At 44.7% G+C, this 14,921-nt stretch overlaps 1 protein-coding gene across 2 annotated transcripts in view; it reads right to left on the reverse strand.

Annotated features, from left to right (window-relative positions):
* Positions 1-14,921, reverse strand: part of SLC26A8 (solute carrier family 26 member 8) — a 90,832-nt gene that overhangs the window by 2,587 nt on the left and 73,324 nt on the right. For both annotated transcript variants that reach the window (XM_027525294.1, XM_027525295.1), the window contains 6 exons: positions 14,653-14,748; positions 13,241-13,347; positions 13,090-13,159; positions 12,599-12,691; positions 12,362-12,493; positions 6,401-6,766 (listed from right to left, as the gene is read on the reverse strand). In XM_027525294.1, coding sequence (XP_027381095.1) covers positions 6,401-6,766; positions 12,362-12,493; positions 12,599-12,691; positions 13,090-13,159; positions 13,241-13,347; positions 14,653-14,748 — 864 coding nt within the window. The remainder of the gene's footprint in view (positions 1-6,400; positions 6,767-12,361; positions 12,494-12,598; positions 12,692-13,089; positions 13,160-13,240; positions 13,348-14,652; positions 14,749-14,921) is intronic.

A 14,921-nucleotide genomic window follows, 5' to 3' on the forward strand; every position in this document is an offset into this window, starting at 1 on the left:
AAACTGCTATAGGCCAGGAAATGGCCAAAATGCCAGGAACACAGAAGAGAATCAGATGATCTCGTGCAGGGTGGGTAGTGAGAGGGAGGGTTGTCCGTGATCTGAAGTGGGGAAACAGTTCACATAAAGAGATAGTGTTCAAGTGAAGATGGTGCTAGGCTAGACATGGGCACAGGCGTGACAGGGACACACTGGATGGTCCTCACAAACAACCACAACTTGGTATTATTGCTTAGTGTTTGCACGTGACTCCCTTCTCTCTGGAGTTCACTGGACAGAGGTGGCAAGTTCTGGCCCAGAGATGGTCAAGCGACGCAGTTAGGAACGGTATTCAGGGACCCTCAGGGTCATATTCAGAACTGCTCTGCAAACCTGTATTTGAATTTAATAAAACATCAGATACTTAACTTCAGATTAATAAACATCAAATACACACCTCAAGTATATATTTCAGCCTATGCACACACACAAACACACACATACATACACACATTCATATGCTCTGGGACTATAAATCTTAATGTTCAACTCAAAACAAGTCACCACGAACCTTAATACTCTAAGACTCAACAGGTTCTAACCCTGGGGCCTAAGTTGAAGTGTCAAAAGAAACAAAATAGACAGACTCTACTTCTTTCACTACCAGGAAGAAATAAGAAAGTCATTCTTGATCAAATGGTAAATCACAAAGTGATTTGGTAAAGAGCCACCATAGACAGACTCTAAATGACAAGCAGTGGGAGATTCAAATCTCATGAATGTAGCTGAGGAATTCCCTGGTGATCCAGTGATTAAGAATCTGCCTTGCAATGCAGGGGACATGGGTTTGATCCTTGGTTCAGGAAGATCCTACGTGCTGTGGGGCAACTAAGCCCATGTGCCACAAGTACTGAACCCAAGCTCCGGAGCCTGTGAGCCGCAACTACTGAAGCCCATGCGCCTAGAGCCCATCCATGCTCTGCAACGAGAAAAGCCACTGCAATGGCTTTTAAGTTCCAGCACTGAAAATTCTTTGCACTTGTTGAGGCCCTTGCACCTCAATAAAGAGTAGCTCCTACTCACAACTGAAGAAAGCTTACGCTCAGCAGTGAGGACTCAGTGCAGCCAAAAGTGAACAAATAAATAAAAGTTTTTTAAAAAAGGAGCTTGAATGGAGTAATTATCTCTAATAAGATCAACCACTGGGATTTTTCCTAAGGAGTTTTAGTTATCAATTATGAAGTAAACAAAGCGATCATTTCCTCCAACAAAGCAGTATAGAGCAAAACAAACAGCACAGAGTTAGGGAGGACAAAGAACGGCTGGGCCTTGGTGATGCTGCTGCTGCTGCTGCTAAGTCACTTCAGTCGTGTCCGACTCTGTGCAACTCCATAAATGGCAGCCAACCAGGCTCCTCTGTCCCTGGGATTCTCCAGGCAAGAACACTGGAGTGGGTTGCCATTTCCTTCTCCAATGCATGAAAGTGAAAAGTGAAAGTGAAGTCCCTCAGTTGTGTCCGACTCTTAGTGACCCCAGGGACTTCAGCCTACCAGGCTCCTCCGTCCATGGGATTTTCCAGGCAAGAGTACTGGAGTGGGGTGCCATCGCCTTCTCCTTGGTGATGCTAGCATCAAAGAAATCACTCCTCTCAAATGCCCTGACTAAAGAAGCTACAAACCAAACCAGAAACAAACACAGGGTCAGACCTCTGGGGAGTAACTTGCAATTTTTTAAAGTGTGAGAGTGCGCGGTGAGTCTCTGACAGCTGCAGAGTTAAGGTGCCTGATGTGACCTGGGGCAGAGAGTCATCAACATAGGCCAGGTGTGGAAGGGTCATGCCAAGGACCAGACCATATGGTGCCTCCACAAAAATGAAAGACGAGAGAGAGGGGGAGGAGAGGATGGCACAGCTACAGAACAGGGGGAAGAGTGATATCAAGTCAGAGGCTTTAAGTTCCAGTGCTGGACAGGTCCCTTCCTGGCTGTGAGCCCAGGACTCTTAGGGGGAAATATAGCTTGTCTCTCAGGGCTGTTGTGAGAACTAAATGAAACAGTGTATATAAATGTGCTCAGCTCAGTCTGGCACGTAAGAGACATTCAATAATGTAAGGTCAATGAAATCTAAAGTTACAACTACAGTGTAAGAGTGGAAGAAGAGAACACAGCCCAAATTTACTATAACCTCAAAAGGACAGAATGATCTCTCTTCGTTTCCAAGGCAAACCATTCAATATCACAGTAATCCAAGTCTAAGCTTCTTCAGTAACGCTGAAGAAGCTGAAGTTGAACGGTTCTATGAAGACCTACAAGACCTTTTAGAACTAACACCCAAAAAAGATGTCCTTTTCATTATAGGGGACTGGAATGCAAAAGTAGGAAGTCAAGAAACACCTGGAGTAACAGGCAAATTTGGCCTTGGAATACGGAATGAAGCAGGGCAAAGACTAATAGAGTTTTGCCAAGAAAATGCACTGGTCATAGCAAACACCCTCTTCCAACAACACAAGAGAAGACTCTACACATGGACATCACCAGATGGTCAACACTGAAATCAGATTGATTATATTCTTTTCAGCCAAAGATGGAGAAGCTCTATACAGTCAACAAAAACAAGACCAGGAGCGGACTGTGGCTCAGATCATGAACTCCTTACTGCCAAATTCAGACTTAAATTGAAGAAAGTAGGGAAAACCACGAGACCATTCAGGTATGACCTAAATCAAATCCCTTATGATTATACAGTGGGAGTGAGAAATAGATTTAAGGGCCTAGATCTGATAGATAGAGTGCCTGATGAACTATGGACTGAGGTTCATGACACTGTACAGGAGACAGGGATCAAGACCATCCCCATGGAAAAGAAATGCAAAAAAGCAAAATGGCTGTCTGGGGAAGCCTTACAAATAGCTGTGAAAAGAAGAGAAGCGAAAAGCAAAGGAGAAAAGGAAAGATACAAGCATCTGAATGCAGAGTTCCAAAGAATAGCAAGAAGAGATAAGAAAGCCTTCCTCAGTGATCAATGCAAAGAAATAGAGGAAAACAACAGAATGGGAAAGACTAGAGATCTCTTCAAGAAAATTAGAGATACCAAGGGAACATTTCATGCAAAGATGGGCTCGATAAAGGACAGAAATGGTATGGACCTAACAGAAGCAGAAGATATTAAGAAGAGATGGCAAGAATACACAGAAGAACTGTACAAAAAAGATCTTCATGACCCAGATAATCACGATGGTGTGATCACTGACCTAGAGCCAGACATCCTGGAATGTGAAGTCAAGTGGGCCTTAGAAAGCATCACTATGAACAAAGCTAGTGGAGGTGATGGAATCCCAGTTGAGCTATTTCAAATCCTGAAAGATGATGCTGTGAAAGTGCTGCACTCGATATGCCAGCAAATTTGGAAAACTCAGCAGTGGCCACAGGACTGGAAAAGGTCAGTTTTCATTCCAATCCCAAAGAAAGGCAATGCCAAAGAATGCTCAAACTACCGCACAATTGCCCTCATCTCACACGCTAGTAAAGTAATGCTCAAAATTCTCCAAGCCAGGCTTCAGCAATACATGAACTGTGAACTTCCTGATGTTCAGGCTGGTTTTAGAAAAGGCAGAGGAACCAGAGATCAAATTGCCAACATCCACTGGATCATGGAAAAAGCAAGAGAGTTCCAGAAAAACATCTATTTCTGCTTTATTGACTATGCCAAAGCCTTTGACTGTGTGGATCACAATAAACTGTGGAAAATTCTGAAAGAGATGGGAATACCAGACCACCTGATCTGCATCTTGAGAAATTTGTATGCAGGTCAGGAAGCAACAGTTAGAACTGGACATGGAACAACAGACTGGTTCCAAATAGGAAAAGGAGTCCGTCAAGGCTGTATATTGTCACCCTGCTTATTTAACTTATATGCAGAGTACATCATGAGAAACGCTGGGCTGGAAGAAGCACAAGCTGGAATCAAGATTTCCGGGAGAAATATCAATAACCTCAGATATGCAGATGACACCACCCTTATGGCAGAAAGTGAAGAGGAACTCAAAAGCCTCTTGATGAAAGTGAAAGAGTGAAAAAGTTTGCTTAAAGCTCAACATTCAGAAAATGAAGATCATGGCATCCGGTCCCATCACTTCATGGGAGATAGATGGGGAAACAGTGGAAACAGTGTCAGACTTTATTTTGGGGGGCTCCAAAATCACTGCAGATTGTGACTACAGCCATGAAATTAAAAGACGCTTACTCCTTCGAAGGAAAGTTATGACCAACCTAGATAGCATATTCAAAAGCAGAGACATTACTTTTCCAACAAAGGTCTGTCTAGTCAAGGCTATGGTTTTTCCAGTGGTCATGTATGGATGTGAGAGTTGGACTGTGAAAAAAACTGAGTGCCAAAGAATTGATGCTTTTGAATTGTTGTGTTGGAGAAGACTCTTCAGAGTCCCTTGGACTGCAAGGAGATCCAACCAGTCCATTCTGAAGGAGATCAGCCCTAGGATTTCTTTGGAAGGAATGATGCTAAAGCTGAAACTCCAGTACTTGGCTACCTCATGCAAAGAGTTGACTCATTAGAAAAGAGTCTGATGCTGGGAGGGACTGGGGGCAAGAGGAGAAGGGGATGACAGAGGATGAGATGGCTGGATGGCATCACTGACTCGATGGTCGTGAGTCTGGGTGAACTCCGGGAGTTGGTGATGGACAGGGAGGCCTGGCGTGCTGCGATTCATGGGGTCGCAAAGAGTCGGACACGACTGAGCGGCTGAACTGAACTGAAAATGGGGCAGTCCCAAAGATAAGATATAATCAAGTATATCTGAGTCTACAAATGGAGTTGGGGGGGGGCGATGGAAGGGAGAGGGTCTCATGGATGGGAAAACTCTTAATGTAAACCTCTTCTCAGCCTCTCATTTCATAGATGAGGAAACCAAGACCCAATACAATTTAATAAGTTACCTTGGGTCCAGTGGACAGGGGGTGGCAGTCAAGCCAGGACAGAGCACACATCCACAGACCACTTTCTGCTATGACAAGCTTCCTATTGCCTTAGACCAAAGAGGAGCTGGATTCACTTAAAACAGAATCATATTTGCTTGGGAATAAGAAATAGGATAAAATATTTATAAATATTTTGTTACATAGAATTTGAGCATAAAAGAAGGAAAGTCAGCTGAAGGAGCAGCTCTCAAAAAAAAAAAAAAGGTGGGTGCAGTCAGAGCTGGGAAGCGAGTGGATTCAGGATATGTGAAACTGAGCCAGCAGGAGCAACAGCGAGAGAGAAAGAAAAGAGAAAAGCTGCCTGAGAAAAAGATACTTATGAGATTTTAAAATTGGAATATGATTGCTTTACAATGTTGCATTAGTGTCTGCTGTACAATGAAGTGAATCATCTATATGTATAATACATCCCCTCTCTCTTGGACCTCCCTTCTACTCTCCCTGCACCCACCCTCTAGGTCATGACGGAGCACGGAGCTGAGCTCCCTGTGCTTTATTGGCAGGTTCCCACTAGCAGCTTCCCACAGCACTATTTTGTGCTTGCTGTGTGCTGTGCTTAGTTGTTCAGTTGTGTCCGACTCTTTGCGACCCCGTGGACTGTAGCCCACAGGCTCCTCTATCCATGGGGATCCTTCAGGCAAGAAGAGTGGATGGTCATGCCCTTTTCCAGCGGATCTTCCCAACCCAGGGATCAAACCCAGGTATCCTACACTGCAGGTGGATTGTTCACCATCTGAGCAACCAGGAAAACCCATTTTGTGCTTATGAGACATTAAACAATAAAAACAGTATGGTTGGTTGTGCCCCTAAACTGTCCGTATTTGTATAAGAAGGAGAGAAATGAAAACTGTCTGAGAAACGAGACGGTGGGAGAGAAATCAGGACTCAGGGAACACTGCTTTTGAAGGAAAAATCTTTCCTGCCTTTTTCACCCAAAGAGGCAGGCAATGAAGAGGGAACCGGGGAAGATCCTTATGGGTCTGGACTTGGGTACTGGACTGGGCAACCTCACACTTGATGTGTCACTTCATCACAACTTCTTCAAACCTCCTGAGTACCTTTTAGAGCAGCTGAATAGTAGAGAATTCTGTGTGAACTCTTTTCTGTAGCATTTGAACCTATTCCTTGAAATTTATTGTAGCTAACTCCCAGGATGTGCCAGGAGTTGCTGGGCATGGCACAGATGGTTGGTTCAATGGTGTTAAGAGTTTTCTGATTTTTAGTCCTTGAGAAACAACATGCCATGCTTAGGGAACCAACCCTTGTTTAGTAAATCAGAGTTGCTTCATTTTCTTTTTATTCTGGTTGACCTTAAACTGTCTTTGGTATGCAAGTTTCTAGTGGCCTAGGAGTCACAGAGCGGCTGATCAGTGACTAATAGGACTCAGTCAGGGATCAGAGCTCTTGTGAACACCTCCTTAGTACTTACCTGTCTTAATACAACCAAAGCCCGTGCGTCCACAAGATGTACCATGGAGAAGTCCAAGATGATGGTGTGGATGCTGGGTAGAATAGTTGAAGTCGAGTAAGGCAGGAGTTTTGTAGCCCTGACCTGAGTATCAGAAGCCTCAGGGAGTGTGATCGTCATGCTCCTGGAGGGGTCATCAGAAAGCCAAACTTTCTCCACCTCCTCATAGTTTGGGTTTCTCTGAGATGAGGAAGATGTTATGTATGGTACTTGGTCTTCAGACATAGTTTGGGCTGTGTTCATGCTCTCAAAACGTGAGCAGCGGACCAGGTTAATGAAGGAGGACTCTCGGCCCCGTTGAACTTCATATCGTTCTGTGTAAATAACCTGGGACAACAGAGTTAGGGGAGGACTATGATAAGACTCCAATAAGGCTGGAAGTATTTGCAACTATGCTGTTTCTATCTACTAATTCACTTCCCTTGCTCTTGGAAAACTCTTAGAAAACACAGACCACGCACTATACCTTTCTCCTTAGATATTTCATTGTCACTTCTAGCTTGTGACTAAAACCATATTGATCTTTTTCTTCATTGGAGGATAATTGCTTTACAATATTATATTGGCTTCTTCCATACAACAACGTGAATTAGCCACAAGTAGTATACACATCCCCTCCCTCTTGAATCTCCCTCCCTCAGTCCATCCCTTCCCTCTAGGTTGTCACACAACACAGTGTTGAGCTCCCCGTGCTATCCAGCAGCTTCCCATTAGCCATCTGTTTACGCATGGGCTTTCCTGGTGGCTTAGTGGTAAAGAATCTTCCTGCCAAGCAGGAGATGCAAGTTCGATCCCTGGCTTGGGAAGATCCCCTGGAGAAGGGAATGGCTACCCACTCCGGTATTCTTGCCTGGGAAATCCCATGGACAGAGGAGCCTGATGGGCTACAATCTATGGGGTCACAAGATTCGGACACAAGCTACTAAACAACAATGTATATAAAGCCACATTCATCTTCCCTGATCCTCACCACTCACAGCATCCCCTTCCCCCGCCCACCAACTTCCCCCACGTGCATCAGCGACATTATCATTGTCCTAGTGATGCTAAATCACTTCAGTCGTGTCCGACTCTGTGCGACCCCATAGACGGCAGCCCACCAGGCTCCCCCGTCCCTGGGATTCTCCAGGCAAGAACACTGGAGTGGGTTGCCATTTCCTTCTCCAATGCATGAAAGTGAAAAGTGAAAGCAAAGTCACTCAGTCATGTCCGACTCTTAGCGACCCCATGGACTGCAGCCCACCAGGCTCCTCTGTCCGTGGGATTTTCCAGGCAAGAGTACTGGAGTGGGGTGCCGTTGCCTTCTCCGTGTCCTAGTGAGCCAGACTTTAAATCATCTTTATTCTTTTCCCTCATCCCTGGGTTCTAATTAGTCTCCAGCACCTACTATAACTTTGAAGTATTGGATTATAACTGCTTATGGAAAAGTTGAACAAACTTTTTGGCCAAACCAGGATTTCTTCCATCAGTCCCTTTTCTCAACCCTCCTTCTTTTATCAGTGAAACTGTTGTCTGTCAAACTTCCTCAAGAAGACAGAAGTTCCTAAAGCATGGCTGTATTTACCTTCCACTCCAAACACGACTGAGCGACTTCACTTTCACTTTTCACTTTCATGCATTGGAAGAGGAAATGGCAACCCACTCCAGTGTTCTTGCCTGGAGAATCCCAGGGACGGGGGAGCCTGGTGGGCTGCCATCTATCAGGTCACACAGAGCCGGACACGACTGAAGCGACTTAGCAGCAGCAGCAGCAGCCTCTTACCCTCCTAATGGGCCTGGGGTGCTTGGCATTGCTTAAGGACAGAACCAAGCCTCAGGAATACAATGGTAAGAAAGAGGTGAATGTTTACTCTGCGGTCATGGTGGCCAGATTCTACCTGGGGAGAGGGCACATGTCCATTTAAAGGATGAGTAAAAACCTATAAAGGAAATCTTAAAGGAAATCAACCCTGAATACTCATTGGAAGGATTGATGCTGAAGCTGAAGCTCCAATACTTTGGCCCACCTGATGCAAACAGCTGACTCATTGGGAAAAAAAACCCTGATGCTTGGAAAGATTGAAGGCAGAAGGAAAAGAGGGCAACAGAAGATGGGATGGTTGGATGGCATCACCAATGCAATGGACATGAACTTTGGCCAACTCCAGGAGATGGTGAGGAACACGGAAGCCTGGTGTGCTGCAGTCCATGGGGTCTCGAAGAGTTGGACAGAACTTGGCAACTGAGCAAAAACAGCAATCTATACGGACAAGAACTGGAAGGCATGTGGGAAAGTGAAGAATTTGTTTGCTACAGAAGTATACGTTGGGATGATGTTTCTTCAAGAAAAATCTGTTCTAATAATGCTGCTTGTGAAATAAACTTTAAAAATAGGGAAAAATGTAAAGATAACAATACATGATAGTATATATTGTATTTCTAAAAATGGTGTGGACAAGTGATAATATTACAGTTCCAAGAAGAGAGATGTTCCCCAAGTCTTGACAGTCACTGAGGCCAGGCCTTGGGGGGGACAGCTGACGGTGGGGTTCAGTGGTGGGGAGATTCAAGGTTCTCCAGGCAGAATAAACCTCTGAGGGACTTCCTGGGTGGTCCAGTGGCTAAGACTCCACTCTCCCAATGCAGGGGCCCTGGGTTCTATCCTTGGTCAGGGAACTAGATCCCACACGCTGCAACTAAGAGTTCACGTGCTGCAATGAAGACCCAGTGCAGCCAAATAAATACTAAAAAATAAACCTCCGAGAGCCTCCCCACTTCTCTCCATCTGCTCTACACTCTTTCAAGAGTTTTCACAATCCGCTCCCTCTGGGTCTGCCTGAACTTACTGCCCAGGCCAAGCTTCTTACTCTTGATGTGCTTGTGATCAGTAGTTCAGTCGTGTCTGACTCTTTGCGATCTTTTGGACTGTAGCCTGCCAGGTGGCTTTGTCCATGAGATTTTTCAGGCGCCCCCCTCCAAAAAAAAAAAAAAAAAAACTGGAGTGTTTGGGCATCTTCCCAACCCAGGGATCGAACCCATGTCTCCTGCATTTCAGGAGGATTCTTTACTGCTGAGCCTTTAGGGAAGCCCCTATTCTGACAACCCCATGCTCACTTTTACCTCAGTGTTTCTGCCCAAGCCTATTCATGGACTGGGAGTCCTCTTTTTTCCTACCTGACGTAAATCCAATTTTCTCTCTCCTGCCCGGCTTAAGTCCGTTACTACCGTGATGTTTCCCTGCCTTTTTGAGTTCATGCCCATCTTTCTTCACCTGAAGTCTCAGAGTTGTTAGAATATAGACACACAATTTAGAACATAGCAATATGCTGCATGGTGTGCTTCACCACCCTATTTTCATCACCACTACTTTTTGTGCCATCAAGAAAGAAAGAAAACACTGCAAATTAAACTATAATATTGCCATTGATTATACGATACATCTAAATTTCAGAGATGGGAAATAATGTGTATTTTTGGACAGATATAATACAATAATAACCTTAAGTGTCACATTAATAGAGTGTTGTCTCTCCAGTTTGTTTCTTATTTTGGCCAGACAGCACAGCTTGTGGAATCTGAGATCCCTGACCAGGGATTGAGCCTGGGCCCACAGCAGTGAAAGCACAGAGTCCTAACCACTGCACTGCCAGGGAATTCCCTCAGTTGACTTACAATTCCATGAATTGCTCCAAAACAACCCTGTGATTTTGATGGGTTATAGGTGGGTAGGGGTATTGATGACATGATTGAATATGATGTGATATATCTTAAAGTGGTTGGTGGCTACACAGAGGCTCATTATACTTGTTTCTACTTTTGTATTCATTCAGATTTTTCCATGGAAAACTTTTAAAATAAAGGACAACCCAAATGAACCTTGAGGACATTATGCTAAATGGAATAAGCCAGTTGCAAAAAGACAAATACTGTATGATTCCACTTATATGAGGTATCTGGAATAGTCAAATTCATGGAAGCAGAAAGTCTAATGGTGGTCGCCAGGGTCTGGAAAGGAGAGGAAGTGCCAAGTGGGTCAGAGTTCCAGTTCTGGAGATATACGGTGGTAATGATTGCACAACAAGGTGAATGTATTTAACACTACTGCACTGTACACTGAAAAATGGTTCAGATGCTGGATGTTATGTTATCTGCTTTACACCACAATTAAGAAGAAAGACCTGGAGGCAGAGGCCGCTAAACATTTGGTTTGCTTTTCCACAGTGTCATAGTTCTGGGTACCCTAGTATAAGCCCAACAAATACTAGATGATTGTACCCTACTCTAAAGTATATTCTCTGATGCCCTATCAACACTCTCTACCATATTCAGTGCAATGTGGATGCAAAATAAAAATCAGAGACAGTGTTAATTCTACTAGTAGAGTTAGTCCTCTTGGCAGAGAAGTTGGTATTTTCCAGGAGCTCAGGAGAAGTATGCTCCATTCAGCTGTATGGGAATGCGAATGGGCTTCCCCGGGTGGCTCAGTATCCACCTGCCAAAGCAGGAGACGCAGGAGATGTGGGTTCAATTTCCGGAATGGGAAGATCCCCTGGAGAAGGAAATGGCAACCCACTCCAGTATTCTTGCCTGCTGCTGCTGCTGCTGCTGAGTCACTTCAGTCGTGTCCGACTCTGTGCGACCCCATAGTTGGCAGCCCACCAGACTCCCCTGTCCCTGGGATTCTCCAGGCAAGAACACTGGAGTGGGTTGCCATTTCCTCCTCCATTCTTGCCTAGAAAATCCAATGGACAGAGGAGCCTGATGGGCTACAGTCCATGCTGCATCACAGACACACACACACACACACAAGTGCATGCTCTGTATTTGTCGGTGCCCATGTGAGGAGGGGGATGGGAAATGTGTGTGTGTGCATGTGTGTGTGTGTGTGTGTAGATACAGCTGCCGCTCCAGGGTGTAGGCACACATGAAATCCTCAAAGATGGAAATGAACAGCCCTGCTCTGGGGAAAAGGAATATTTAGACCAAGTCTGAGTTGGAAATGAATGAGCACTTTAACTCAGCCACTAGAATAATCTTCTGAAGCATGTCTTCTTCTCCGCCCTCCCCATGACATCATCATTTCCCTGGTCACAGGGTGATATTAGGAGACCCTGACAGACCCTTGGGAACCCCAGCCAGTTTGACCCTGCCCTTGACCCTGCTGCAAATTAGGAAACAATCTTTCAATCACTCGTTCTCAGAAATCTACAGCCAGGGAGCTAAGATTAAAGTCAAGGAAAACAGGGACAACCAGGGAACTGGTGACAATCTCAACAAGCAGACTGCTCTGAGCTCATATAAGTCACTGGTCGTTGAGAAGGGAGTCAGAACTTGAGACATCTCCCGCCTCCTACTCTCAGGGCAAGATCTGACCTGAAAGGGAACCTCTGTCTCCATTTCTGAGTAGAAATGGATATTTCTGATTATTCATGGTTCATCTATGAGTTAAAATCCCTGGAGGGGTTTAGATTTTCTTCTCTTTCTTTTTTAGAAAACTATTAGTGTAGGGCTTCCCTGGTGGTACAGTGGATAAGAATCCGCCTGCCAATGGAGGGGTCATTGGTTCGATCACTGGTCAGGGAAGATCCCACCTGCCGCAGGGCAGGAAGCCCATGCGCCACATCTGCTGAAGCCCGTGTACCCTAAAGTCTGTGGTGGTTGGTGGTTTAGTCGCTAAGTAGTGTCCGACTCTTGGGATCCCATGGACTGTAGTCCACCAAGGATTCTCCAGGCAAGAACACTAGAGTCTGTGCTCCGCAACAAAGGAAATCAACGAGAAGCCTGTGCGCTGGAGAGTAGCCGCGTGCTGCAACTAGAGAAAATCTGCTCACAGCAACAAAGACCCAGTGCAACCATACAAATAAACAAATAAATAATTAAAAAAAAAACTCTACTAGTGCATTTCTTTATAAAATGTAGGAGAAAAGAAGAGGTGTTTCTAACCCTGGGCGATGGCTCTGGTTCATCACAGTTGCAGTAACACCGACAGATCTTTCCTCGCTGTGCACCCTCTTCATTTTGACTGAACAGGGTATAAATTTCCTCTTCTGTAAGAGGCATCTTTACCATTTCAATCTGAAAGACATATGCTGGGTCTAATTCAAGTGTTGAGTAGGGGAGGGGAGAACACTCTGGGACTGAGAGGGAAGCAGGTGGGGAGAAGCAGAGGACAGCCCTCACCTCCTCTAACACCTTGCGCTTGAGGTAGTGAACATTGACAAATGTGATGGCATTGCAGCACTGGAAGATCTTCACCCCTGGAATGTTTGCAACCTGCAAGACAAATAAACGCACACTTGAGGGCAATTTTTCAGCTCTTTCATGGAGTAAGGGGAAAAAAAATCCTTAGAACATCCTGGAGAATCTGTGTTCTTTATAAGCATCAAGAACTAACAAATTCCTCCCTCTGGTTTTCACCCCCTGCTTTCTTCTTTTCCCCTCTTATTTCTTCACACCTCTCTTTTTCTTGGCCCTCCTCCCTCTGAAGTACATTTAAAATTATCCTTAACTGGCTGCATCACTTTGTAAATGTAAATGCGTATCTGCAGTGCAGCAGAGAGGAACAAAAGAGCTTAGTTTTTTTTTGTTTTTTTTTTGGTAGAAATACTAAGCAGCAGGCCTGGTCCATCCCATCCTTTGGGCAAAGGAGTGGGACTCATTTGGATTCTTACCTCCCGATAGTCTTGGAAGCTTCTATAAATATTGGTGTTAGGGATCTGACCCAGGAGGAGAATCTTAGTTCTGTAAGGAAATGCATTTGCCTTTAGGTCACAGTTGCCTCACCTTGACATGGCCCACCTCCTATCACCCCAGACAAAGTACCTGTGTGACTGAACAGTGATGATGAAGAAGGCAAAAGTTACTGCAACAACTAGTCCAATATCCAGTCCCAGTAAAATTGCAGACATGAACGTCACCATCCAAATGAGCTTATGGAAAAGAGGGAGGAGGAGAAAGGGAGACCATGACAACAAGCAGAACTGAGAAAATCACAAGTCTTCACCTTTACTCTTTCTCTCCCAACACCTAGGATTTAGAGATCAAATTCCACAGCCACGTGGACTGATGCTGTCACAAATGATTGGGCCCCAGGGCTGCCTAGCAATTCTTTTATGCATTCTTGGTCACATCTCTCTTTAGTTTTCTCTTAAAACATCAGTTTCCGCTTGTGAAAAATTGGGCTAACAATATTTGCTTTATAGAATTTATTGAGATTAGAAATACTGTTTGGAAAGCAACCCAGAACACTCACCAAATTACTGGTTGCTATTTTAAGACCCATGATAGTCATTAGGAATCTTTAATATCCTTTTCAAGCCCCTGTCCCACCACCTACTGCATCTCTCAGCAGGTGATTTGACTTTCATTTTCATAAAGAAGGTAGGCTGAGGGGGAGGGATACATTGGAAGGTTGGGACTGACATTTATACGCGACTGTGTATATGGGGAAAGAATTTTTTTTAAAGGAGTAGATATATGTTTATGTATAATTGACTCACTTTGCTGTACACCTGAAACCAGCACAACGTTGAAGCAACTATACCCCAATAAAAAAAATTTTTTTTTAAAAGAAGATGGGTTGAAAGTCCCTTAACTGTTTACTCCACCTGCCATTTGCTAGTCTCTGCACTCAACCTTCCCTTGTTCTCTCCAGGGCTGTTGGAAGTGCTGTCTCCACTCCAAAGACCAGAAGCTCTAACTGTACACTGGACCATATTCCCCTCTTGACTTCTCAGGGACCTGGATCCAAAAATGATCTCTTTCCTCTTCCGGGTCCCTCTCCTGTCATTGCATCATCATCCCTTATCTTTCATTTCTTGCTATTTCCCCTATATGTCCTCTAGTTTTCTTCTCTAGAGAAAAGGGGAGCACTCCATCATTTACTCTTCCTGGCAAGACGCCCTCTTCTTGTTAGGATTTGTTTCCCCTCTCCTGGAATGTAGTTCTATTAACCAGATTAAAAGGCATTCAAATATGCCATGTATGATGAACCCTTTTTATTAGATCTGTGTGTAACTGCAGCTGCTTAATGACTTCTGTTTTATCCAACTTCATATAGTTGGAATGGGGTCTCAGTATTTCTGTGCACCAAATAACCTTGACTCCCGTTTTTTGAGCAACAGCAGAGACGCATCAGATGGTGGGTTCACGCTGATCACTTTCGTTTGTTCTCTTCCTCTCTCTGCAGGTTTCCCCTCCGTCCTTCCCAACCTCCCCCGTGCATCTCCACTCACACAGTCATACTGGTTCTGCCTCCACAGACTGGGTAGGGTGTAAACAGCTTCAAGGTAGGGTAGGACGTTACTCAGGATAATACCAGCCACTATAGCCTGTGGGGAAAAAATAAACCCTGCTTCATTTTCCCTTCAGGGGTAGAGCTTCCAAATTTCCACAAAGGAACCACAGAGACTTGGTCAGCCTTGCCACACAGAGGTATTCTGCACTAATATTTCATACAAATAGCAGGTCTGTGCTGCCACTCACTGTCCAATCAAATAGGTAT

The sequence above is a fragment of the Bos indicus x Bos taurus genome, chromosome 23 (genome assembly GCF_003369695.1).
Source record: "Bos indicus x Bos taurus breed Angus x Brahman F1 hybrid chromosome 23, Bos_hybrid_MaternalHap_v2.0, whole genome shotgun sequence".
NCBI lineage: Eukaryota > Metazoa > Chordata > Mammalia > Artiodactyla > Bovidae > Bos > Bos indicus x Bos taurus.